The sequence below is a fragment of the Betta splendens genome, chromosome 2 (assembly GCF_900634795.4).
Source record: "Betta splendens chromosome 2, fBetSpl5.4, whole genome shotgun sequence".
Lineage (NCBI taxonomy): Eukaryota > Metazoa > Chordata > Actinopteri > Anabantiformes > Osphronemidae > Betta > Betta splendens.
Window position 1 is genome coordinate 27,199,620 of NC_040882.2, and position 26,623 is coordinate 27,226,242.

At 44.1% G+C, this 26,623-nt stretch overlaps 3 protein-coding genes across 3 annotated transcripts in view; 2 read left to right on the top strand and 1 right to left on the bottom strand.

The window, feature by feature from the left end:
• LOC129604939 (piggyBac transposable element-derived protein 4-like) overlaps positions 1–1,282 on the top strand; it is a 3,936-nt gene extending 2,654 nt beyond the window's left edge. The window contains exon 2 of the mRNA XM_055513454.1: positions 1–1,282. This exon is cut by the window's left edge and continues 288 nt beyond it. Within this exon, the coding sequence (XP_055369429.1) occupies positions 1–953 (953 nt within the window). The 3' untranslated portion in view covers positions 954–1,282.
• A 6,337-nt stretch (positions 1,283–7,619) lies between these two features.
• Positions 7,620–11,668, top strand: LOC114843683 (zinc finger protein 239-like). The gene is made up of 2 exons (XM_029130489.1): positions 7,620–7,982; positions 10,149–11,668. Exons 1-2 carry the CDS (start codon positions 7,620–7,622, stop codon positions 10,776–10,778), a joined length of 993 nt encoding a protein of 330 aa, XP_028986322.1. The 3' UTR covers positions 10,779–11,668.
• Positions 11,669–13,896: 2,228 nt separating this feature from the next.
• On the bottom strand, positions 13,897–26,606 carry LOC114843689 (uncharacterized). The gene is made up of 14 exons (XM_055503010.1): positions 25,763–26,606; positions 24,702–24,762; positions 24,197–24,535; positions 23,674–23,967; positions 23,442–23,585; positions 22,365–23,170; positions 18,987–19,077; positions 18,644–18,904; positions 18,333–18,578; positions 18,060–18,158; positions 17,750–17,813; positions 16,628–17,642; positions 14,570–15,112; positions 13,897–14,077 (listed from the first exon to the last, which is right to left on the bottom strand). Exons 1-12 carry the CDS (start codon positions 25,847–25,849, stop codon positions 17,615–17,617), a joined length of 2,520 nt encoding a protein of 839 aa, XP_055358985.1. The 5' UTR covers positions 25,850–26,606; the 3' UTR covers positions 13,897–14,077; positions 14,570–15,112; positions 16,628–17,614.
• Positions 26,607–26,623: the final 17 nt, after the last annotated feature.

Below are 26,623 nucleotides of genomic sequence, written 5' to 3' on the forward strand. Positions count from 1 at the left end.
TGCGCAGGGAGCTCACCATGCTCGGTACGGTTCGCAAGAACAAGCCGGAATTGCCGCCGGCGCTCCTCTCGGTCAAGGGCAGGAGCGCCTTCTCCTCCGCGTTTGCCTTCACTCCCAGCACCGTCCTGGTGTCCTACGTGCCCAAGAAAAACAAAAACGTGATCCTGATGAGCACGCTACACTCGGCCGCCACGGCCGCCGACGACGTCCTCCTCGTCGACGCAGGACGGCGGGACAAAAAGCCCTTTGCCGTCCTAGACTACAACGCCACCAAGGGAGGCGTAGACAACCTGGACAAGGTGATAGGAACCTACAGCTGCAGGAGAAAGACGGCGCGCTGGCCCGTGGCGGTGTTTCACAACGTCCTAGACGTGTCTTGCTACAACGCTTTCGTCGTGTGGCGGGAGGCCCACCCGGACTGGATGCCCGGCAACCGCAGCAAGAGGAGGGTGTTTCTAGAGCAGCTGGGCAAGGCGCTCGTGACTCCTCTCATCCGCAGAAGGCGCCATCCGCCTCGCGGCGAAGCGTCCGCCTCGCTCGTGCGGACGCTTCAGAAGGGGGTTCGGGACACCCGTGCGGGTCCTCCTCCCGCTCCCTGTCCTGCTCTTCCGGACTCGGGGCAGCAGCAGGAGCAGCAGGAGCAGCAGGAGCAGCAGCAGCAGCAGCAGCAGCAGCAGCAGCAGCAGCAGCAGCAGCAGCAGCAGCAGCAGCAGCAGGCCCTCACCGCAGACCTCGTCTGGGGTGAAGACGGGGACGATGAGGGTGACGGAGGAGAACACGACGGCCTCGGTTCCGCCGCTAGCGACCGGGCGCAAAAGGGCAAGAGGAAAAGGTGTCAAATTTGTCCGCGCGCGAGGGACCGCAAAACAAACAACGTTTGCCATCGGTGCGAGAGATACATCTGCCACAGACATTTGCTCTTCTGCTGTTCAGACTGCGCCCCTCGCTCCTGAAGATAATTTGTTTGTTCATTAGCAAATGAAATAATAATAATAATAATAATAATCATAATACTAATAATATTCCGTGTGTTTTATACTATTGTTGATGTTTTTGTTGTTGTCAGTGTAGTAACACTATTTACAAACAAAGTGTAACATGTAAAAGAAAAATAATTAATAAAATAAAGCAAAAGCATTTGAATTAGGGTATTTTGTTTTTTTTTTCTCCAACCTGGGAAGTTTCCAACTTGGAAACACACAACGTCACGGCCCTCCTTGTATTCCCACACACACACACACACACACACACACACACACACACACACACACACACACACACACACACACACACACACACACACACACACACACACACACAAATTCTCCAGACAGAGATTCTCCATCCTCCAACCTGTGGATCCTCCTAACCTGCACGTTCGCTTTCCTCCTGGGGTCCGGCGTGACCCCCACCTCCCTCCTCCTAATCTGCACGTTCGCTTTCCTCCTGGGGTCTGGCGTGACCCCCACCTCTCTCCTCCTAACCTGCACTTTCTGTGTCCTCGTGGGGTCGAGCGTGACCCCCCCCTCTCTCCTCCTAACCTGCACTTTCTGTGTCCTCGTGGGGTCCGGCGTGACCCCCAGCTACCTCCTCCTAACCTGCACTTTCTGTGCACTCGTGGGGTCCGGCGTGACCCCCACCTCTCTCCTCCTAACCTGCACTTTCTGTGTCCTCGTGGGGTCCGGCGTGACCCCCTCCTCCCTCCTCCTAACCTGCACGTTCGCTTTCCTCCTGGGGTCTGGCGTGACCCCCTCCTCCCTCCTCCCAACCTGCACGTTCGCTTTCCTCCTGGGGTCCGGCGTGACCCCCACCTCTCTCCTCCTAACCTGCACGTTCTGTGTCCTCGTGGGGTCCGGCGTGACCCCCACCTCTCTCCTTCTAACCTGCACGTTCTGTGTCCTCGTGGGGTCTGGCGTGACCCCCTCCTCCCTCCTCCTAACCTGCACGTTCGCTTTCCTCCTGGGGTCCGGCGTGACCCCCACCTCCCTCCTCCTAACCTGCACGTTCTGTGTCCTCGTGGGGTCTGGCGTGACCCCCTCCTCCCTCCTCCTAACCTGCACGTTCGCTTTCCTCCTGGGGTCTGGCGTGACCCCCTCCTCTCTCCTCCTAACCTGCACGTTCTGTGTCCTCGTGGGGTCTGGCGTGACCCCCACCTCCCTCCTCCCAACCTGCACGTTCGCTTTCCTCCTGGGGTCCGGCGTGACCCCCACCTCTCTCCTCCTAACCTGCACGTTCTGTGTCCTCGTGGGGTCCGGCGTGACCCCCACCTCCCTCCTCCCAACCTGCACGTTCGCTTTCCTCCTGGGGTCCGGCGTGACCCCCTCCTCCCTCCTCCTAACCTGCACGTTCGCTTTCCTCCTGGGGTCCGGCGTGACCCCCACCTCCCTCCTCCTAACCTGCACGTTCTGTGTCCTCGTGGGGTCCGGCGTGACCCCCACCTCTCTCCTCCTAACCTGCACGTTCTGTGTCCTCGTGGGGTCCGGCGTGACCCCCACCTCCCTCCTCCCAACCTGCACGTTCGCTTTCCTCCTGGGGTCCGGCGTGACCCCCACCTCCCTCCTCCTAACCTGCACGTTCGCTTTCCTCCTGGGGTCCGGCGTGACCCCCAGCTACCTCCTCCTAACCTGCACTTTCTGTGTCCTCGTGGGGTCCGACGTGACCCCCTCCTCCCTCCTCCCAACCTGCACTTTCGGTGTCCTCGTGGGGTCCGGCGTGACCCCGACCACCACCCCTCACTGCACATCCTCACCCACTTGTGGGGTCAGATGTAAAACCCTCCTCCGTTGCCCTCGTGGGGTCTAAAAATGAGAGCTGCGTGAGGGTTAATACTGCTCCTGTTTAAATGTGGTAACCAATCCTGATGTAACAGACACAATATGCACTGTACCTGTTTGACGATGGCAATTTCATGCTTTTATGTCAGAAGGACTTTGTGGAAGAAGTGGAGGATGGTCACAGATCAGTCTTACTCAGTGATTATAAATATCCAGACAGAAATATGTTAAGAATCTTGAACTAAAACAAAAGTGTTACAATATTAAATAGTCTCTGTTCACATAACATTGAACTAATAGTTAAAATTCTCTTTGATTTATTTTATATTGATTTTAATCTAAAGAGTCAGCAGGATGATTAGTTAGACAGACTTTGTGATTTGTATTTGACACATTTCTTTTTGGGATTTTTTAAAAAACTATCTAAGTACCTAAATTCCATTACAAATGCCAAATCTTTTTATTTTTTATTTTTTTACAATTATGTAAATATAAGTGTAAGGCTGTTAATAGACGGTGGTTTTTTGATGATCATTGGCCAGATCTCATCATTGAAGTGGGCAGGCAGACTATAAGTACCACCGCTGAGTCCATCCAGGAGGCGCGGAGAAACCTGGCAGAGGGTGATATCGCCAGGATCTAATGAGATGCTGGGTCACTCCAGCCTCATCTGTGTCATGTGAACAAGGCTTTTTACAGCTGGAGAAGTTGGATCAAAAAAGCTTCAAAGACTCAATTTTTAAACGTTGGAAATTTTTTTTTTAATAAAAATTTGTGTAAAAAAAATAAAGCATCCTTATTCACAACATGTTCACTTTATCAACTGTATCTAAAAATATTAATTTTAAATTTAAATGAAGATATGAAATAATAATATATAAAATACAATGACTTAAATTATATTATTGTATATAATAAGTCATCAAATCTGTGTCGGATGAGTCAACTAAGTTGCCTGTAGGGATTTTTAAGGTCCAGCAGGTGTCCGTATTCAGTGACACAGTATCGACACAGTATCAATACAGTCAAGTGTTGAAACGCTTCATGACGCCTCATCTACCATCACCAGTTAATGGATTCCTTTCGGCAGATGCAGCCCAACACATGCGCTTCCTTATAAACACAGTTTGGCGCACAGTTTTGACAGTGACTGATACAGGAACGGTCACGTGACTTTCCAACGGGAACACGACACTGTCGCTATGAGCTCGACGCACGCGCCGACTGCTGCCACGTAGTGATTGGTGGATGATGTGGAAACAGAAGTGATTTGTTCAGGACTCACTCAACTGAGCGTCGTTCCTCACGGATTCGTTCTTTTGTCACGTGACAGGGAGCTGCGCAGGCGCTGTAGAGCAGCAGGCGCTTAAGTTCGTTCCTGAAATAATAATAAATCACACAAAAGACAACTCTCTCATCTGCCTCTTTATGGGAAATTTTTAACACAAGTGTAAATGAGCTTCATGGTGTTTGCTGAGAGGCAGAGCTGTTAACATTTTATTATTTATTTATTCTTTCAAACATGTCAAAGCACTTGATATACCAACACAATACATACAAAAAATGCATTTCAGTTTTCAATTGACCTAGTACACGCTTGAATGGAGTAGGAAGAAGTTAGACTTATCTAGTTCTACATGAGCTCACCTTTTAATGAATGTTTAAACCCATCATTTTTTAACCACTCATGCCAATTCAATGTTTAGTGCTACTTCCGCCTCTCGAGGAGTGCAGACATGTTTTCTCTCTGCTCCCACTCTGCTTTTGCTTGCAGTGTCCTTGTCTTGTCTTTTTTTTCTGAGCACCCTGATCTGCTATTCTGGAATAACATTATGGAGCTAATCAACTGTTTTCACAAAGGAAAGAATCTCCGGGAGAACCGCTCTGCCCCTTGGGGACTTTTGCCCCTGGATACGTGCGGGACGCGTGGGATTCCTGGTGCCCCCTGTGTCTGGAGCCTCTGTCCATCGAGGATGCAGAGGATCTATTCATATTTTGGACTTTGATAACTGGGCTACTCATGATTGGCTTTGGTGGTGCCCTGCTTTATCGGAAGATTGGAAAGATTGGAAAATCTGTGGCCGGCTCATTGGCGTGTCCACCGGCTGTGGAGCTGCAAACGCCGACGGGGGCCATGGTTACTCGGCTGACGGAATTACACCAGAGGATTGCCCGGATTGAAGGACTGATCTGTAACATCTCAGCCCGTTCGGATGCCCGGATCACAAGACTGACTAACAAGATCTCAGCCCGTACGGAGGAAGACAAGAGACAGAGGGATAACATCTGCAGACAGACTGAACACTTGGTGAATATGGTGACAGCCTTGTCTGACAGGCTTGAGGAGATGTCACGAGTGACCCATGGTTCCACAAGAGGCGATGAAGCCCTGAGTTCTGACCCATTGGAGTATTGATCTAGACAAATCAGTCATGGATTGTTAAAATGTATTAGAATTGGCTGTGTACTACTCTGTCCCTTCTCCCTCACCCCTCCCTTCCCGGGTCCAATCTAGCTCACCAGCTGTGCCTCTATCTGTCCTCTTCCCCTTATTGTGACTCCCTTCAAGGACAACTGTTGGACTGACCTGTAAACATCTTGGTCGGCCTCGGTCATACTTCTATAAACAACACTTCACTACACTGATTCAGATACACCCCCCCCTCCTTACAGTCTCACTGTCTGCTCTCCGACCTTATCTATCTGTCCTGATGAATCCAAGAAAAAATTCCAGCAAGGTTTCCACTTGTACTGTGTGCCAATGTATGTGTGTGCGTTTGATTTTTACTGTTTGTACTGCAATTTGCTTCCACTGTCGGACTAGCGCCGGGTAACCTGGCTGCTGATGGGAATTTCCCCGCTGTGGGACTAAGAAAGGCATTCTTAATTCTTAATTCTCTTAATGTTTAATGAAAATGTTTAATGTGTATAATTCAGATTCAATGCTTCAACCAAATAGAAGATGTTTCTGTCCCTCTTTTTTTTCTTTTACAGTTTTAAAGCATGTATTTCTTTCACACTGAGTGTGTCAGGCTTCAGCAGATGTCGGACCCACATGCACAGTGCGAGGCGTGTGGTTAACGTAGTCAGGCAACCAGGTCATACACGTGAAGGCTCAGTTTAAAGGCACAAGTGGCAGGCAGGATCAGGTCCAGAAAACATGCAGGAGTTCGGTACACAGGTGAGCTCGGCAGAGGTACAGACGAGGGCTAGGCAAATCTCAATGATCAGACAGTCAGAAACATTACCACTAGATCCAGGCCAAGGTACAGTTGAGGGACAGGCAGGAATCGATGGTCAAAAGACAAACGGGATCATGCAACGAGATAACTGAAGTAGGAACGCTGGAGTGTGGTACTAAGACTCGACAATCTGGCAACTAGAGTGTGTAAGAGGTGGAGGCTATGTACTGGGGTGGATTACTGATTACAGACAGGTGTGGATAATGGGAACCAGTAATGACAGAGAAACAGCTGAGATGAGGTATGAACAGGAAGTCCTTTTCAGAGTAAAACAGGAACTAGCACAGATCGTGACAGTGATCCACCTTCTGGAAACCCATAATGTTTTACCCACTCATGAAGACATGAAACGCACTCGTTACAACATTGACGCCTCATTCATTTAGTGATGTATGGTGTCCGGTGGTGAAGGCTTTGCCCCGAACCCGTCTGTCAGAGTTCTTCCTCTTCCGGCCGAACATTTTACCCTGAAGTATTTTTTCAAGGTCGTGCCTCTAAGACCCGGTCCCTCGTATCTTGTAGAACTTCACTCTGCGAACGCGCCCTGTGTTTCAGGGGCCGTGCTGTTTTCTTTGTCTCCCACTCACGGTGTGGACTGCACTCAGATCTGCAACCTTTGTGTGCATTAACCAAATAGAACACATTTCAGTCTCTCTCCCTCTTTTGTCCAATAAATCACAGCAAAAAGAAGTCTCTCTCACTGAACCAAGGCCATTTGGACATATTAGTATGAGTATTTGCACACATCACAAAGTAATATAGTAAAGAATTATTACAGAATGTTAATATTCATACACCACTCCCACGATGTTCTATCTAATTATTCATAGCTTGTTTTTGCCTTTATCTTGATCGACACATGCCTTTATATTTATATTTAAATACATCGATTCTATTACAGATTTTACAGAGGTAGAATTTTTCCTATGTGCAATATTTGTGCAAACTTTGTGCAATATCTATGTACTTATATGCAATAACCCTTCCTGTCACTCCATACTCACTCTACCCACCTGTATATTGTTGTAATGTGTTACTTCCTCTTCTACCATACATTTTTTTCTTCTTTGTATCGTACTGTTGTGTGATGCAGTTTTCCCACTGTAACAAGGAAACACACGTTAAAGGTTTTCTTATTCTGATTCTTATGAGAACTGCATTGGTGTGATCTCTATATCCAATCTTATGCACAGTTCGTATCGCTCTTTTTGGAAACATATACAATGGTTGAAGCTTTTTACTGAGGAGCTTTAATGTGATTCTAAGTTGGATTTTGCAGTATAAGAGGACTCTGATTTCTGTGACTCTGTGTCATTTTTAAGACAGGAATATACTGTGGGGTTGTTTACAGATGACTGGGCCAATAGGACATGAGGGGATGGAGTGTGATAGATGAGGGAAATGCACCGGTCGACGTTAAAGACAGCAGTTACATCCATGTGGAAACCAGCACAAAGGGAACGTGGTGTCAGATTCACTGTCAAAGGAGCAGCAAACAGCAAAGGTCTATGGATGTCAGTATCAGTAGGACAGAAGCAAAACCTCAATTAAATCAAATTTAAAGTTTAATTTTTATTTAAACTGGGGAGGGTCTGATTGAGCGATGCTGGTTCGCACTCCGGGCCACGAGATGGCGCTGATGCACCTTTTCTCTGGATCATTGGAAACAAAAAGAAGATCCGGTTCGACGATCAGGAGGAAGAAGATCCGGTTCGATGATCAGGAGGAAGAAGATCCGGTTCGATCCGGTTCGACGATCAGGAGGCGCCAGAGACACAGTCAGAGCGGAGAGACCTGCACGAAAATGGACCAGTACAAGGTCGAAACGATAGAGGTGGACGAGTACCAAGACCAGAAGAAGAACGGCACGGACCCGAAGAACCCGGGTTTAACCGAGCAGGACCGGTCCATTAGCGGATCCGAGCAGCAGCAGAACCGCGACCACGCTGTTCCCACAGATCAACAGGTCGGTGCTGAAAGCGGCTCACGACCACACTAAAGGTCTGAACACGCGCCCGGGCTCCGTCTATCACCTGAACAAAGCGGTTGATGTGACACCGGAAGCACTATGGTGTATTATTATTATTATTATTATTATTATTATTATTATTATTATTATTATTATTAAGCTCCAAACCAAGTGTGTCTTCATGAGCTTTAACTGATGACGTTCATGTTAGAACAGACGTCCAACGTTGCAGGAACATGGTGAGTTTGATGCAGCTGGGAAAGGGAAGAAAAACAAGCTTTTCATATTTTTTTAGACCGTCCTTCCATGCAACGCAGTTTACATTTATTTTGTTGGAACACCACTGTCTTTCTAGTTGTCTAGTCCTTTGCTTTAGGCTGCAGATGTCAGAGTTATACCACGGAGCTAACCTCCTCTGATTCACTGTCTTCTTCTTCAGAGGAGCCACTGTGTCTAACATTGTACGTAGAGAAGCTGCAGCATCATCTACAAGACAGTCAACCTGTTCATAAGGATTAAGGTGACTGTTCTCTGTGTATCTGCAAGACATTGAGGCAAAAGATGATGGAATCATCTGCTTGAATCTGGCAACAGCGTTGTCAGATAAACATCTGCTATAGTAACATTTCTTTCCAGCTATTGTAAGGTCAATTGTGCTAAATTCAAAAGTTTATAGGAAATGGTCAGATAACAGAGGGTTTGGGGGAAGAACTATTAAATTATCAATTTCAACCCCATATGTCAGGACAAGATCGAGGGTGTGGTTAAAACGATGAGTGGGTTCATTTACCTGCTGTGTAAAACCAATAGTGTCTATTAAGGAGTTAAAAGCAGTGCTGAGACAGTTGCTGTCAACATCTACATGAATGTTAAAGTCTGAGTCAGATAAATGACTTTATCTGTTACATACCAGGTGCTCTGTGTTTCTCTTCCACCAGAGACAATCAAAACTCTGTGAAACCTCATCACTGAACACTGAAGACCTACACAACAGGAGCGGCATCTTAATAATTTATATACCAGAGTTATGCGAGGAGCACAAATTATAACAATTGGGACTGAGTGGAGATACCAATTATGTTTATAATTTAGATTCACAAATTTTGGTTATTATGCTAAATATCTGTAACTATATATGACAAAGGTCTATAGTTAGGTAAGTGAAACTCTTGATTGATTGATTATGATAATTGATTAGTAAATAATAATCGAGTTAATAATTAATTAATTTACGAGGCACCACCCTGTTTCCAGGGACCAATAACCAATTTGGAACAGCCAATACAGTCTCAATTGTATTTAAGTTAGTTAAAGGATGAACTTCGTATCATAGAAGACTCAATTCACCAGTGCTGTAAAACCACATACAATAATCACAGACAACGACCAATTAAATTAATTAAATTAATAAACAACTAATATTAACTCCAGTATCAACGATACCATGAATAAATCAGAAAATTATAACTTAACATTGTTGTGTTCGTCTGAAGGTATGTGTGTATGTGAAGGTGTGAATTCATGTTACCTGAGATGAGAGGGTGTGTGTGGAAAGAGGAAGGAAGAGAGAGAGCGCCCCCTTTAGGGGCGTGGTGAGGTGGCGCCGGTGAGCTCTTTGAATGGAGCGCGCGTGTCTGGTGCTCACAGGAAAAGAAGGTGTAAAGGAGCGTGAAGTGGAGCTAGCAAAACTAAGGCCTGTAGTAACAGTACAGATACACGGTTAGATACACGGGGATATGATCAGCAATATAGTCACATGATCACGGGAGCGCAAAGCGATTCAATCATGCGTTTGGTGAGGTCACAGCAGACACAGAGCAACAGCACAGCACCACAATAAAGTGATGACTGATCCCCTAAGAGTTCTACTCAGATTCAGAGAATTGCTGCTCAGTCCTGGATGTGAGTTTTACTGCTCAGTCCGGCCTCACGTCTGTGTGCGTGTGCGTGTCTGTACTGTTGCGGTCCATTCCAGGTGTGCGTGGCGGTGATCGCGTCGTGATCAGCTGATCCTCGTCCTGAGGCAGCGCCGGTGGTGAGCGGGACAGGCCGGTTAAGCTGGTGGGAGTAGATGCAAGTAGACCGTGCGGTCTGTAATGTAAAGATATATTTTGTGTCAACATGCCATTTACTTATGTCTTCTTTTGTCTCTTTTGCTTCTAGAAACTAAGAGCAAGAAGTGGTTCCAGTCGGTATCTCTGTCAACATTGTGACCAAGCCTTCACTAAACCATCGAGACTAAAGAGTCATCAGAAGGTTCACACGGGAGGGAAACCGTTCTGGTGTGATCAGTGTGGACAAACGTTCTCTCTGCCTTGCAGCCTGAAACGGCATCAGCGCATTCACACGGGAGAAAAACCGCATTCCTGTGAAACATGTGGTAACTGTTTCTCCACATCTTATGCATTAAAGCGGCATCAACGCATTCACACGGGAGAAAAACTTCACAGATGTGAAACCTGTGGACAAACCTGCTCCACAGCCTCCAGTCTGAAGCAGCACCAACATATTCACACAGGGGAGAAACCGTACTGCTGTGATGAGTGTGGAAAACGTTTCTCTGCATCCTCCACTCTGAAACAGCATCAGCTCATTCACACTGGACAGAAACCGTACTGCTGTGATGAGTGCGGGAAAACGTTCTCCGATCCCAACAGTCGAAGACGCCATCAGCGTGTTCACACAGGAGAGACACCTTACTGGTGTGATCAGTGTGGAAAAATGTTCACTTATTCAGCCCACCTGAAAATTCATCAGCGTATTCACGCAAGAGAAAAACCCCAAAGATGCTGATAAAGAAACAATATCTGCTAACATGGTGAACTGATGTGGAAGATTTGCTCCAATTGTGAATTTCCCAATGGGATGAATGAAGTGTCCGTCCATCGAATTAGCAGTTGGAATTCATTGAATTTGTGGTCAAACCTAAAAGCTAATATTTTTAATACTGCACAATTAGCCTTTTATTTTGAAAAGCTCTATTTTCATGTAGGGGAAACTGTATTTTAATTTTATTTTAAATTACTAAATAATCATTTTTGTTAAAATTCTCTTTAGCTGTTTTAAAAATCCATGCTTTTATTTTGAACTTTTAAAGATTTAAACTGAGTTCACAAGGAGATAACACAGTTTATTTTTTTACATCATATTTCTTTAGGGTTATACTTGATTTCCAGTTTTTGTAAGAACATTTCTACTGTAGATTGTGTTTTCTTCAAAAACATGACAAGTTCCCAATAACTCCCTGACCGAACCGAGTATCTGCTGTAATGGAAATCCCTGCACCACCTAAATCTCACCAGGGTCCCGCTCTGTCTTACCACTAACCAGACCAAGACTTGTCTCATAATTTCTCTTTTCTTCATGGACTCTCCCACTCGCCCTGGAGATCTGGATCCTAAACCAGGAATGTGAAGTAATAAAAGGAAAACTCTTCATTTAGACACAAGTTCTGGTTCAGGTGTAGCAGAACCTTCAAGGGCCATGAAACTGATGCCATTGTATTCTGTGGACAAAATATTATCTTTTGATATTAGGTTGGTTGCTATGTGATGTTTAATGCCTGATCTACAGATTTGCCAGGAAATTCCTTAAGAACAACAAAGGGACTTTAACTTCTCACCGTGCTTTCCTTTGTGAGAATGTATAAAACTGAAATAAAGATACTCACCTTCTTTTGTTAATCTGTGCACCATACGTTTAGGCAATGTCCACCAGCTAAATTATGTAACCTCGTTATTGTGTTGCATTTTATGTTAATGTTACAATAGTTTAGTTAGTACTATTTAGATCAAGCCATTTAAAGTTTGATGCTTGGGATTAAGCGGTGTGGAAGATGGATGGATGGAAGTTTGATGCTGCCTGCAGTTATTATTTGTGTATGTTTTAGTGTTTACTTAGTGATGTTGTTCTATCGTGTCGCGTTGAACTTCCTGTCAAAGCTAACGCCAGGAGTGCAGTCGACAGACCTGCTATGGATCCAGAGTTCATCCATGTCCACCAGGATGGAAAACTGCTCTATCAGTATTATAGAGCAGTTTTATAATACTGATAGTTTTACAATATATCTGTGGTATAATTACAGTGGAACTTTGTGTTTGTGAATCAGCTGAAGCTAATGGTAACATTCCTCTGAAGCTGCTCAGTGTGAAACTCCTCTGAGTCGTCGGTGGCTGTTAAACCGCGCTGTTGTCATATGGAATTCACATTGATGATCTGCCCTTTGTGATGCAACCGTCCTAATCCAGGCTTATGGCGCCTGCGGATAGATTGCTCTGTATTAAAAATAGGTTAAGACTTATGAGACTTCAGCGATGTGTCAGTGTGACGATGAGGCATTAAACAGCAGGACAGATGTTCAGATCTGCACATCAGACTTCAGAGGGGAGTCCTGATCTATCAGCTGACTTCTTGCATGTGAGTTCAATTTTCATGAAAAAATGTAATACACAAAATACAGTATGTCATGATAAATAAAAACTTAATCACAGGGGAGAAAACAATGTCATGAACGTTCAACATGATGAACAGTTTTTAGAATAAAATAGAGATAACCAGATACAAAGGTTGATCATAGATGAACACCAAACAATGCACTAATATGTGATGCATTTGTCTGTCAATGATTACAGATTATGTTTGTGACATATTAGTAAAATAATACATTGTACATACTGTTACACCAAACCTTCATGTTTGATGCCGGGAAGAATATGTGCAAGTATCATAAGACACTACTGATGTACAAACCAGTACAGTATGTTTCATAATCATAAAAAAGAAAAAAAACTGTTCACTGACGCATTTTGGCGCCCAAACAAGAAGGTTTCAAATTTAAAATAATCTTCTGACACAAACAAGTTCTGGTTTGGTTGCTGTTTCATTCAAAAGCAACAACCAATTGCATATCTACATTTATGTTGTTTATATGTTTACACAATAACTTGAATAAAAGCTAAACATTTAAAATTAATCCCTCACAATATGTAACTGAATTTATTTAAAGCAGATTAAGTGATCATTTGCATTATTAACTACACACATCAGATTTGTCCGTCTTTCCAAAGTCAGCGGCTCCTGTGACACTCGTTTCACCCAGTGCGAAGCATAGTTTAACTTCCACTGAATATCACTTATGATCAGTCAGTCCTGAGGCAGAGCTTCATCTGCTCTGTGCTGCACACATTCCTTTCTCTGACTTCTATCTGTGTAATAATTGTTGTAAAGGGCCTTCATTGTGTAAAATTGACTTCTTAGCAGTGGTAAAGTCAGGTGATTTTAAGGTAAAAGCCAATGGAGGCGAGTTAATATAATAATAATGAATTTGTATATTTGTGTAATTTCTGTGATCACATTTCTTCTTATTTATTCTATTAAATGACTTTGTTTCTGTGCTCACTTGCTGCTTACAAATGTCTGGCCCAACTCTGTACCTTGGTCTGTCTGTGATAGTGATTGGGATACTTGGATGTGTTGGTCAGTCCACCATCTGTCCACATGCAGTCCATCTGTTACCATGGCATCATGCTGCCTAAAGACCTACATTTAGGCTCCAGACCTCCCTCCCCCCGGCCTCCTCCTCCAGCTGCTCCGTTGGGACCCCAGGCGTTCCCAGGCCACACGCGGGACATGGTCTCTCCAGCGTGTCCTGGGTCTCCTCGGGGTCTCCTACTGGTGGAACAGGCTCAAAACACCTCCCCAGAAGGCGTCTGAAACAGGTGCCTCCTCCACTGGCTCTTCTTGGTGAAATTATTAATAGACAAACAGTTTAGTTTAAATATCAGTTTGTCTTACTCCATTGTGTTTTGTGTTTTTACCTTGTGCCTCATCCTCAGAGGAGCTTTGCTCGCTTGAACTTTCAAGCACTTCTTCAGCCACATTGAAACACTCTTCCCACTTTTTGCTGTCTATATTTTGTTAAGCTTTTCGCGCAGGTTTTTCTTTGCTGCTTCTATCAGAGCCTCTTGGACCAGATGTGTCTCCTCTTCCAATATCGCTCTGTAGTAATATTTATCACGGCAGCTTAAGCAGTGCACGCATGCAATGACAAACGTCACACCAATGATACTGAAGAGCAGAGAGAAGCCAATGATCTGAAAAAAATGAGAGAATGAGTGTAAAATTCACATATTTATATACAGTAATATACAATATAGAGTTAAACCCACTGCATCAGTGGTTTATAATAGTAACCTGCTCTGCACAATATTTGTGCAAACTCTGTGAATTATCATTTATCTACTCTGTATTTACACAATGTGCAACAAATAACACATTTTCTGTGCAACATTTGTGCAAATGGTACAAGACTTATATTGATTACTGTGCAATAACCCTTCAATGACCTCGTACTCACTCCAACTGTACTGTACTGCTTTGTACTGTGCCAACATGAACTGTTCTGTACCTGTATTCTCTAAATCTGTACTGCTGTTGTGAGAAGTAATTTCCCCACTGCGGGACTATTAAAGGGTTTCTTATCTTATCTTATCTTATCTTATCTTATCTTATCTTATCTTATCTTATCTTATCTTATCTTATCTTATCTTATCTTATCTTATCTTATCAGAAACAAGAACACTCACCTTTGACAAATTCCTCTGTTCAGCTTTTACCTGCGCTTTAGGGGAGATGTTCTTTGTTCCATTGCAGACTAGCTGTGAATTCCTACAGCAGATGTACCAGTCTCCATGAATCATCACAGACGCGACCCACAGCAGACCCACAAACACTGCCTTTAAAGTGTGCCACGCAATGAGATACATGATGAAACGAGGCGCGATCCTTTTCTGTTGATTGGGGGAATTAATGTGTGTATGGTTTGTCTGTGACGAACATGAAGACTTTAGTAAACGCCATCCAAACCTCAAGAAGTTCCAAAACTTGGTGTCCATCCAGAGAATCAGAAGAAATATGGCCAAAAATGGCACGGCCATGTAGAAGGTGCAGTCCCGCTGTTGTTCTAGACAAGTGCATGCCACGTCTCTGTCCAGCAGAACGTTGTAGGTAAAAATCACAATGATGGTGGCATAGACGCCCAGCTGTTTATAAACCGCTTCCCACAGGAAATCGTTCATGCTCGTTGCTTTGCTTTTGCAGGAGATGAAGCTTGTAACCAGAGTATGTGCCTATAATTCAGAAACACAATGAAGACCAATCAAACCAGTTTGCTTTAAAGGTTGACGTGACACATAACTCTCATTACTCTGTCACTCAGTCGTGCTGTCAACACAAACAGGAGACATTCCACCATGACGCCTTTACGAACAGGCAGTAAATGAAATGAAAGCTTTTATCTGATGGACAGAGTGTTGTAGCACTGCTCCATGAACAGTGTTGGTTTTTTCTAGTTCTACATGTAGATCATTTCTCTGTCTTATCTCATCTTGTGTTGTCTTTTTTATATCTGCAAGAGCTGTTGTGTGTTGGTCTGAGCCAGAAACATGCAACACAGTTTCAGCAACATCCGACTCTAAGTAACGCTTTTACCGCTCCAGGCTTGACAATGAGGACATTAATGAAGTACCTAATGCTATATTGACATTATATACTTGTGTTTTCTATTTGCACTGAAAGCGGAAGTGTTTTTTTTAACTGCATGTAACATGAGAAAATTACACAAAATGATTTTAGCTGAGCAATATTCTTGCACAACTCGAACAATAGACACACGTTAAGTGGACTTTAACTACAGTACTACTATGATACTATACTTATAAAATGCACATGTTTGACCTGTAAATAACTAGCGAGAAAGCTAATTCAGGGCTTTGTCAGTTACTGTGGAAATGGTATTAGAAAACAATCTACAGAAGATCATCAGTGTAATAAACATCTTAACACAGTAAGAAAGCATGTTGACTGCATTATCAATGTCTTATCACCTCTACATGATCAAATCATGTGGTAAAATCATCCCAACGTCTGTGGAGACGCTTATATGTAGGTTGACAAATGTCCTGCCACACCTCAAACTACACATGCACATGCTGTGAGGGCTGGGAACTCTGTTTGCTCTGTGTAGATGCCAGTGTAGAGCACAAACCTGTGTAAAGGATTTTATAGAGCTTCATTATAACAGTGTTCAGTGCAAGTCTCCCATTTAAGCTGCAAACAAGCTAGTGATAGAAACATAAAGCAGCAGAGCAGGGAACGGCTGCGGTGACGTCATCTAACAGAGCAGGGACATTTAATGTAATGGTTTGGTCCTGATTCTCTGTTCATCACGTGTCAGACTTTATTCAACAGCTTCTGTTCTGAGGCAGTAAAACGAGGCCAAGTTCAACGTTGCCCGAAAACAAACAGATTCCAAAGCTCGAGGCATGAAATCGAGAGGATGCGAGACACGCGTGTGGAAAGCAACATTCTTGAGGTGTGTCTCACGCTGTGCTGCTCCTACTTTAACCCGATGACTGCAGTCTGTCTGTTCACAGGATTTCCTGTTGATCACAGAGTAACGATAACGAGCCCTTTAAACGATGCTAGAGGCGCTCCAGCTGTGACGTATATATAAATATAAAGTCAGTCTTTAAATATTCATCTGCTTCACTTTCTGCCTCAGTTTACTGTATATTTATTTATTCTTGTTGAGTTGAACACAAAGAAAAGGTTCACGTCAGCATTGGGACCAGGCCGTCATCAACCATCACAGGGTTCATTCTGTAGAGAGGTCACATGTGGCAGAGCTTTCAGCCTGAAGACCCATCATCGAATCCATACAGGAGCGAAACGGTCCATCAGCAGAGACTCTGGAGCTGCTTTCAGCAGGTTAGAGCCTTGAAAAGACACAGGACATAAGGTTTATTCATGCGACCAGTGTGGAGGAACCTCTAAAGCTGCAAACTGAAAACGGCACCAGCGTATTCACACCAGAGAGAAACCTTATTCATGTGAAACCTGTGGTAAAGGCTGTGCTTTATCCTCCAGACGAATCATAAACGCTTCAACTTAAGATTAACCAGCTGATTCACGTGAAGAGGAACATTATTCACATGAAACCTGTGGAAACGCTTTTATCCCATCCTGCAAATGAAAATGGCACCCAGAAATTCACACTAGAGAAACTTCACTGGAGCAACGTGTTCAAGCTGCTGTAACAAATACAAAACAGGTGAACATTACTCTTCATCCTCCAACTGTGAAAGCATTTCTCTAGGTTTTAGCATCAGTATATTCACACTAGACAGAGACCTTCAATGTTCAACCCAGCAGCACATCATCAGCTGTTTAACACTAGAAACTGTGTCCAACTGTGGAGAAACTTCATTGTAATTATGCATCATAACTAATAGTCACACAGGACAGAAGCTTCACTGATGTGAATGATGCAGAAATGTTTTCACCAGATGATCCTGGACTTAAAAACATCAAACTGTTGAATCTGAGCCGATCAGTCGATCACTGATGTCAGTTTTTAAGTGGCTCAAATTCTAACGATGAAGTCAAGACAAAAACGTGAGCAGACCTTTAATTTAGGTTTTCAGTGTAAATGCACCAACAGCTCAGTTCATCAGGTTCATACTTTTAATTTAGCTTTAGCTCTACAATAGATTTAATGTTTATTCTTCTCTGAGATCAAACACTTGGTTCAGTTGAACAGTCGTAAACGTCTCCACCTCCTGCTTTCAGTTTCACTGAGGCGTCTCTGCTTTAACTGACCTGTAACCAAACATGGCGTCACGTTAATGGAGCTGCTTGTTACCGGTTGTGTTCATGTTAATGTGGGTTTCATGTCATCTCTGCAGAACTGGTCACAGTCCGTTCACCTGTAGACGACGGTGGAACAGAGCAGGCGCTCGACTGGTGGAAGAGGCTTCATTCCCTCTGGTTCTGTGAGAAAAACACTTTTACAAATATATGGTTTATCACATGAAAACACTGAAACATCAGAAACGTGTTCACATGCAAACACTCACTCTCTCATAAGTGTCTCAGTACATTCACACTTACAGACATAATGTCGCCTTAAACGAGTATGAAATGAAGCCTGTGGTTTTGTTTTCAGCAGCGCAGCGTGTTTTTAATGGTCACTGAGTGTCTGTTTCTTCCCGCGGGTGTTTGAACGTGTTTTCTAACCTGTGTGTTTTCCACAGTGAAGCAGTCGCAGCAGCAGCAGTGGAGCCACACAGGCGACACTGAGCAGCCTCAGCAGACCTGGGATCTGCTCTTCATCAGCTGGAACACAAAGAGGGAGGGTTCTGCTCCACTGTCACGTGTGGTGGACTGGGTTCTGCTCATGCTTTATCAGCTGTTTCCTGCTGTTTTACATCAGTGAACGTGGTCTCCCTGCTTCTTCCTGCTTTTTTAACAACTATCGCTGAGTCGTGGTTCTCAGTCGACTCCACTCACCGACGCTCAGCCAGCTCTCCTCTGAGTCCTCGTCTCCGTCTCCAGAGACGCCGCATCTGTACGAGCCTTCATCGGACCTGGAGACCCTGCAGAGGCTCAGCTCTCCACCGTAGCCGGTACCGATGCAGAACCCGTCCTTGTAGAAGTGAGCGCTGAGTTCTGAGCTTGTGGCCTTTAAACAGCGCAGGGTCGCGTCCGCTCCCTGAGGAACCGGAGCAGCAGGAACGTCCAGGACCACAGCAGCAGCTGCAGAGACGGGACCAGGGTGACGTGTAGCTTTGAGCTCCCATCAGCAGCAAACAGCGACTCACCGGTCACAGTGATGTTCAGAGCCCTGCTCCTCCTCCCGCCTCCGTCTTCACACCAGTACCGGCCGCTGTCCGTCAGATGAGCAGCTCTGATGGTGCGAGAACCCGTGGTCTCCCACACAGAGGCATGAGCAGAGCTGGGCTCCTTCAGCTTCCTCATCAGCCTCCCATTGGAGGAGCCTCCAACCTCCCCACACTTTACAGAGAGAGACTCGTTCTGAAAGAACTGCTGGCGGTTTGGATCAACGTGAGGGAGAGCTGAGCCTGAGACGGACACACAGTAACACATGACACCACAGTGGACGGATATGAGTCAGGACGAACAGCAGAAACAGCACGTTCTCACCAGGAGGCTGCTTGATGTGAGCTGAAGCAGCTGATGCCGTCAGTAGACCAGACACTGAGGAGACAGGAGACGGCTGACTATGGTACTTTAGCTGGGATGTGTCTGAATCAAGCTTTTTAATATACATACAATGCATTTAACACAAACTAAATCACTTTCATAGCTAGAATAGAATATAATAGAATATCCATCCATTTTCTTAACCGCTTACTCCCTAGTGCGGGGTCACGGGGGTGCTGGAGCCTATCCCAGCTGGCTACGGGCGAGAGGCAGGGTACACCCTGGACGGGTCGCCAGTCCATCGCAGGGCAACACATAGACAGAGAACCATTCACTCACACACTCACACCTACGGGCAATGGAGAGAAGCCAATCAACCTAATGCACGTCTTTGGACTGTGGGAGGAAGCCGGGGAACCCGGAGAGAACCCACGCAACCCACGAATGAGCAAACGCCACACAGAAAGGCTCCGGGAATCGAACCCAGAACCTTCGTGCTGTGAGGCACGAAGGCACCACACCGCCGCCCACTCATGAGAATATGTCCTCTGTTATTTTTCCGTTTCAGGCAACATCATTAATTCTGAAGCATTAAATCCTGAGCTGCTGTGATGTAGATTCTGGTCCCTTTGAAACATCTGTAAAGCACAGAGGATGTTAAGAAGTTGTCAGAACTCACACAGACTGAAGTAAAGAGCTGCAGCCTCCATGACGCTTCGCTGTCGACTGTGTGGACGTCGGACAGACCTGCAACTCCTGCAGAGGCTCCTCTTCCTGTCCCGTGAATTAGAGCATCAGATATCGTTTCTGCTGTTTGACACTGACCCAGATCTTTAATGCTGTGAACCAGTTTATCTGAGTCCCTGCTGAGTTGTTGTGGTCAAATTCAGGCTGATGTCAAGAGCTGCACCAGTAACGAAGAAAACCAGCACATCTAAACTCATTATTTATAGCCTCAGAAGCTGAACTGTCTGCATTAAACACCTCAACCGTCCATGAAAGTAATGCGTCATTGTTTTATTGTTGTCACTTGTCTCCAGAGTCTGATTTTGTAAATGTTGTTTGAGTCCATTTCCTCATAACCATAACTATACATATAACCAGGTCCTGGCTTCTACATCATTCACAACCTGAAGCTGGTTTTAGACCGTTGACCGTGAGACAGATTAGTTTCACCCTGATGTTATTCTTTATTTATTTATTTATTGTATTTATTGTGATCTGTTTTTATCAGCTGACAAAAGTTTGTTTTTTGTGTCTCATTTCAGACGATTTCTATTTTTATGTGGTTGCAGCTGTTTAACTTTTACTGTGATTGTTTGTATTGTTGGTGTTAGAGACGGGCGATAACAAGTGACGGAACCGACCGGACTGAAAGCAGAGCAAACAGAACCAGGTGGAGGAATGTCAAACCATGCACACAGCAGGCGTTCACACTGAACAGGGAACCTCTGCTGCCTGAGCTCAGGACTTACGCTGTCTATAGAGCGTGGGACAGGACTCACACTGAGCGGAAGGTTACGAGCAGCTACGGCCCGAGGTTCACACTATTAAAACCCAGATTAACCCAGGATTAAGCTCTAAGACGACACTGGGGAATCCTGGCTCAGCCTGAACGCAGGATGTACATGTACATGTAGGTGCTCAGCCACAGAGCCAGTTCAACAGCTCATCTCAGGTCTCAGATGGTGGATTATACATGCATTTAGTACAAGCGGCAGCGCCATGCATTCCGTCACACAAACACACAAGATTCTGTGCTGCTTATCAGTATAATAGAGCAGGGTCGTTTTGTTTTATCTGTTTTTTTACAAGAAAACCTACAATCATTTTACAGATAAAGTCAGGAGTCAAGTGTGGCCCATTCCCCCACATACTGAGGCCACATCTAGAAAAGAGGCTGTGTTCCACAGGTCATCAGGCCTGTGACTGAGACTCACCAGGATTGTGAGTGATTCAGTTTTTTAGTGCATGTTGTTGGTTGTGTCACATGCCTTTTATTATTTGCATGTGTAAAAATGTTTTTTTTTTTTTTTACATTTCAATCAATATATCTACCAAAAGAAAAGAAATGCGCCCTCATTTGATGCCCTACTGGAGATCATGTGATGTCACCATGAGGCCACCAGATGAAGCAAAGAAAGATGATGTGAAACATAGGCTGGATGTCTGACATGATGGCTATGAGCTTCTGAATCACATAAGAACTCCAATCAACATGCTTGTCTTCTCCTGCAGTTCCTCCACAGCTTCACTGGGCCTCTTCTTACACAACTATCAGCTACCAGAGTTTAAATTTCTGCCTGTAGGCTGGAATCAGATGCATCATGATGTGGTGTAATGGAAAAATTATGCTTTTGTGCTTCTTCTTATCCAACACGGTCGTCATGTGCTGGTTAGGTTCAACACTGAGCATTCTTACACAAACAACTAATCTCTTGTGCTGTCGTACATCAAGTTTAAAACCGAATGCATCTTGTCTTTGAAGCTTGTTGTTCCTTCCTTTTGATAACAAAACATGATGATGCAGACGTGAGAATGCAAATATTCTGTTTTTATTGTTGGTGTTAGAGACGGGCGATAACAAGTGACGGAACCGACCAGACTGAAAGCAGAGCAACATTCTCACTCACGGCGAGATAAAGTGGCACAAACAGTTCTATTGGTGCAGAGAGACGTTCCGTACATTATACAATATATTTAGAACATCAGAAAAATCGGACCCTTTGTCTCTTCAGTGGGTGTGGTCGTCTGTCAACGGTTTTACTGGTCTCATTTATGACAGATTAGATAAAGTTTATTGTTGGGTACAAAGTTCAAAAGCATGGAACATGGAAAATACCAAGCAGCATATTTCTTTGTCTCTACGTGATCAGAAACATATTCATCAAGTTTAGTTCTGTTCATGATCAAAACAGAACCCGACTGGACCCAAAACAATAGACACAAACTCACATCAGATGTTGTAATAATAATAATAATAAATTAATAATAAAAATAATTGATCCTATATTGAGAAAACTAATGCATTTTGCCCGTGGGCAGCACCAGTGCAGCACATGGGCATTATAATAAATAAAATTATAACAAAATGACTCATGTAGTTAAAATCATCATTTGGTCAGAAAATATAAAGTTGGATCATGTAGTGATCACAAAGTATTAGTAAGTATTAGTGTTTTCATCTATTAAAGTACATGAAGTCAAGAGTGTAGAGACTTGGCAAACATTTACATTTTTAAATGTGTCTTATTGTGGCGGGGTGACGTAACTTCCCTCTAAACATGTCAGTGCTGATATTTTCTCTTCTTCACTGCATTTTATCTTGTTCCCACTGAGGAGAACAGAGAACCATCAGAACCATCAGAACCATCAGTCTGTGTTGCTGGAGGACGGTTTCTCTCCTTTCTGCTTCGTTGCCTCTTTATTTTCAGCTGCTTCCTGTGTTTTGTCTGTTTTATGACCATTCGTCTGCTCTAATAATCGATTGTCTGATGTAGTTTTTAGGTTTTTATTCTTCTGTTTCAGCTCCTCAGTCTTTTTAACAGTTTTGTCTCTTCCACTTGTGGTTTTATGTTTCTGTTCTGCTGCATAAACAGTCTCCTTCATCATTCTCTTCATCGTCTCCTCTGTTTTTTTCAGCTGTTTCTGAAGTTCCACCTTCTCTGCGTCTCTCACTTCCTGATGTGTCTCTGCAGCTTCTTTCTGTGAATCAGGGTCCATCATCTTCTTTTCAGTCTCTTCTCTCTGTGTCTCCAGCTCCTTCAGATGCTTCTTAATGTCGCTGATCTGCTTTTCTTTATCTTTTATCTGTCCTAGTTTTCTCTTAAGGTTTTTATCATGTCCTTTTTCACCTCCCTCAACTGACTTGAACTCGTTCTCAATTAACGTGACCTTGTTCTTAAGTGTCTCCATGTCAACATCACTTAATGTTTCTCTCTCCATCAGCTCCTCATATTGTCCTTCATCCGTCAAACCCTGATCATGTGGTTCTTCATCTTCAGCCTCCGTCTCTTCTGTTTGCAGGTTCTGTGTATGTACTGTCTGTGTTTTCTCCATCTCATTCTGGTTTTCCACCATCTGTGTTACCCGTTCTCCGTCTGGTTCTGGTTCCATCAGAGGTTCCTTCTCTAGTTCATTAGCTCCAGACTTGTTCTGTGTCTCTTCATCCTGCTGCTTCTTTCCTGTGAGCAGAAACAGACATCAGTGTTTGACACAGATGAAGCTGAAGCTTCAGACGTGATGGAGGTTTTACTGTTATTTTATGCAGATGAACTAACAGGGTTTTGTCGCCCTTCACTTGCTGTGGATTCACAGACGTTTACAGTAAATCCTCAGATCAAAGTGTGTGTTGTACACTATACTAGTGAGCACATAATGATCACAGACTCCAGAACTTTAACTAGTGCTGTGATATTAAATGAGACTAAAGATGTTAATAATTTTGTGACTCACCAAGTTGGTTCTTCCTTCGTTTCCACACAACCAGAGCAGCAACAGCAGCAAGAAGAACCATGATACAGAGAATCAAACCAACGACGACAAGAACAGATGAACCAGAACTGGATCTAGAATCAGTCTGACCCGGGAAGATGTTGCCTGACAATGGGTCACACAGAGAAACACAGTTTGTAGGAAACAGCTGGAAACAGATGTGTAACATGAGATCATTGAGGTTCTACAGCACCTGTAACTTCAATGTGAGCCTCTGAGGTGTGGTTGATGGAGGTCTGCTGGACTCTGCATGTGTATCTGCTGCTGTGTCTCTTGTCCACAGTCACTCTGCTGCTGACAGTATAGAGGTCATCAGAACCTCTGACTGTCTCTGTAGGTCCAGCAGAGAGGAGCTTTCCCTCAGCGTCCAGCCACAGCAGCTCAGGCTCTGGGAACCAGCCTCCACTCCTACACTCCAGCACCACTGCACCTCTGTCTCTGTCGAGTCCTGATAAACTGATGACGGGGGAGGAAACAGCGTCTGGTGCTGAGACAAAAGTTTAATCAATGTGACATATTTGTATAAAAAATGTCTCCATCTGTTTGCAGCTGTTGAATCTAAAGCTCAAAGATGTGAGTGAGTGAGTGAGTGAGTGAGTGAGTGAGTGAGTGAGTGAGTGAGTGAGTGAGTGAGTGAGTGAGTAAGTGAGTGAGTGAGTGACATGAGAAGCTCCACGCTGCTACTGTAGAGCTCCTATTATAAACTGTCCACTCACCAACAATGAGCGTAACCAGCGCCTGTTTGCTGAGTTTAGGAATGAAGCACCTGTAGGTTCCTCTGTCAGACAGTTCTACCTCAGAGAGCTTCAGGGACATGTTTCCCTCCTTCAGCTGATCAGAGAACATGGATGTTCTGCCTCTGTACGATGGATGGATGTCGTTGACCAACTCCTGACCAGATCGCCACACATACACAAACTGGTTCAGTTCAGGCCTCGTCCACTCCAACGCCATCGTATCAACATCCAGGGCAGGTTCAAGGTGACACGGTAACGTGACATCATCTCCAACTCGAGCTACTATTGGCTGAGAGGAACCAATGAGCTCAGAGTCACCTGTGAGGAAACACTTTCTTTTTTAAATTCTTTGTACTTCATCAACCTTGTTGTTTCTCAACTGGACTGAGATTCTACATAAAAACAACAACTAAAAGGCTGAACCGTCTTGGTTTATCACCGTATGATCAAGTGACAGTTCATAAACTGTGTTTATGTGAGTTACCGCTGCAGCAGTGAAGCAGAAGATAAAGAATCCAAACCCTGAGAGGAAACAGACAGGAGTTCTGTAAATAAGGCGATAAAGGTCAAAATGTTGTTAGAGTTTAGGCAAATTAAGACATTCACTGAAAAAGATAAAAATCATTGCAGTGGCCTTCAAGCCATTCTTTGGTGGATGTACATAAAGTTTCATTAAACATTTATGCCCTTTTTTCTAAGAAAAAAACAGCAATATAGTATTCACAGGGCGTTGTTTTTTTCTGGAAATTCTCCATCTAGTTTTAAATTCAATTTACTATAATACCTATCAGCTGCTCCAGTGTGTTTCACGTGTTTTTTTTTTTTGTTTTGTTTTTGTTTTTTCTTTTATTGGCTCCATGGATACGAGCCACCGCACGGTTACGATACAATAGGTGGCAGTAGTGCGACATTGAGAACGCAATCCACCACAGAAGAAGACCCACTACAAGACTGCACGACATTAGCCAGCTGGTTCGTAGCGTAGTAGAACCATACGTCTACGATCCCGAATCTGACCCTGAAGCTGAAGAGGAGGCTGTTGAAGTCCGCTCCACAACATCTAAAAAGTGGATTTTGCATGATGGGTCCCCTTTAACTTTAGGGACACTGACACTACACAGCCTCAGAGTGTGGCTGAGCTTAATCAGTAACATTGAGCAGATCTAAATCACAGCAGAATGAACAGCTGCTTTGAGGCTGTTGCTTAAGAATACTTTCACTTGCTGTTTCCACCATGTGTGTGTTTGTTTGAAGGGTGTGTTCAATTATAATCTAAAATATTTTGACTTTTAGACTTTTAGTTTTAGTTTGGTTACTTTTCTTGTCAGTTTGTGCACTGACAATGAGTTTCTGGTGATAAATACCTGGTTTTACTGGATTGTTTTTTACAGTCACCAGTTAGAATGTTTTGCAGTACACGTCTAAGTGGTTGAATATCTTGTTTAAGTTATAGTAAGCTGAACTTAACCCTAACTCACTATGACAAAACAAGTGGTAAGTAATCAGAGTTGTACAACTTATCGAAAGCTTAGAAAGTCAACCTACCTGTGTTCTCATGATGTGCTGATCATTTGCTCTGTGTGTTGACACACAGTGTTGAACTCCTAAACAGAAGAAATGAAAACACTTCATGATCCTGGGAGTCACTGTGCTTCCTTTTTCCTTCAGTCAGCTCCCCCTCAGTTACTTAAACTATCCTGGCTCCACCTTCAGTCTGCTCTTTATTATCATGTACTCTGGTGATTAACACATAGGAGAGTGGGACAGTGTAATCTAGCCACGGGTTTCAAGCCAGTGCTGATCTCAAGCCAAGATAAAAAGAGGTTCCAGGAAGAGGCATGAAAGTCGGTCATAGTAAGACAGAATACGGCAGAATGATGTTTGTACGGTTACAGGGGCGAAAAAGGTACAAGAGTTTAACAGTTCACTGTGATGGGGATCCACCAAAGAATAAAACATTACCTGTATGTGTCTAATGAGAAAGCAGCATGTAGGACTAAAGTACAAAGTTCATAGGTTAAAGCAGGTTCTGTCTATACCTCAATGGAACAGTAGAGGGAACCACAGAGATGATATGAAACAGATCCTTGTGACGCTACTGGAAACCAGTACATTATGTGGAAACTAAACCCAGACAGGCTGCTAGAATTTAATACAGTTTTTAATTAATTAAAAACAGTAATGCAGCCACTGATAGTTACTATTTTGGCAGGTAGTCTGTGGTAATGGCTCTGTAAGACATTAAACAACCTTGGGTTTGGTTATTAAATGCCATCCTAATAAGACTGTTATCACATATTGACAGACGTGAGAGTGACATGTGACCAATAAACAGTCCAACAGAAGATAAGAATGACCTGAGAGAGGTGGACAGTAGATTGTTTCCTTCCATGAAGCTGCAGTGTC

What these genes read in the sequence shown, in the direction of transcription:
- LOC114843683 (XM_029130489.1), top strand. Translation starts at nt 7,620, where the DNA reads ATGCTGGTTCGCACTCCGGGCCACGAGATGGCGCTGATGCACCTTTTC. An exon ending in CTGTTCCCACAGATCAACAG is followed by an intron (nt 7,983 to 10,148) that starts GTCGGTGCTGAA and finishes TTTTGCTTCTAG; the next exon opens with AAACTAAGAGCAAGAAGTGG.
- LOC114843689 (XM_055503010.1), bottom strand. Translation starts at nt 25,849, where the DNA reads ATGAAGTGTTTTCATTTCTTCTGTTTAGGAGTTCAACACTGTGTGTCA. An exon ending in GGCTCACATTGAAGTTACAG is followed by an intron (nt 23,586 to 23,673) that starts GTGCTGTAGAAC and finishes ACCCATTGTCAG; the next exon opens with GCAACATCTTCCCGGGTCAG. An exon ending in AACCGTCCTCCAGCAACACA is followed by an intron (nt 19,078 to 22,364) that starts GACTGATGGTTC and finishes GACACATCCCAG; the next exon opens with CTAAAGTACCATAGTCAGCC.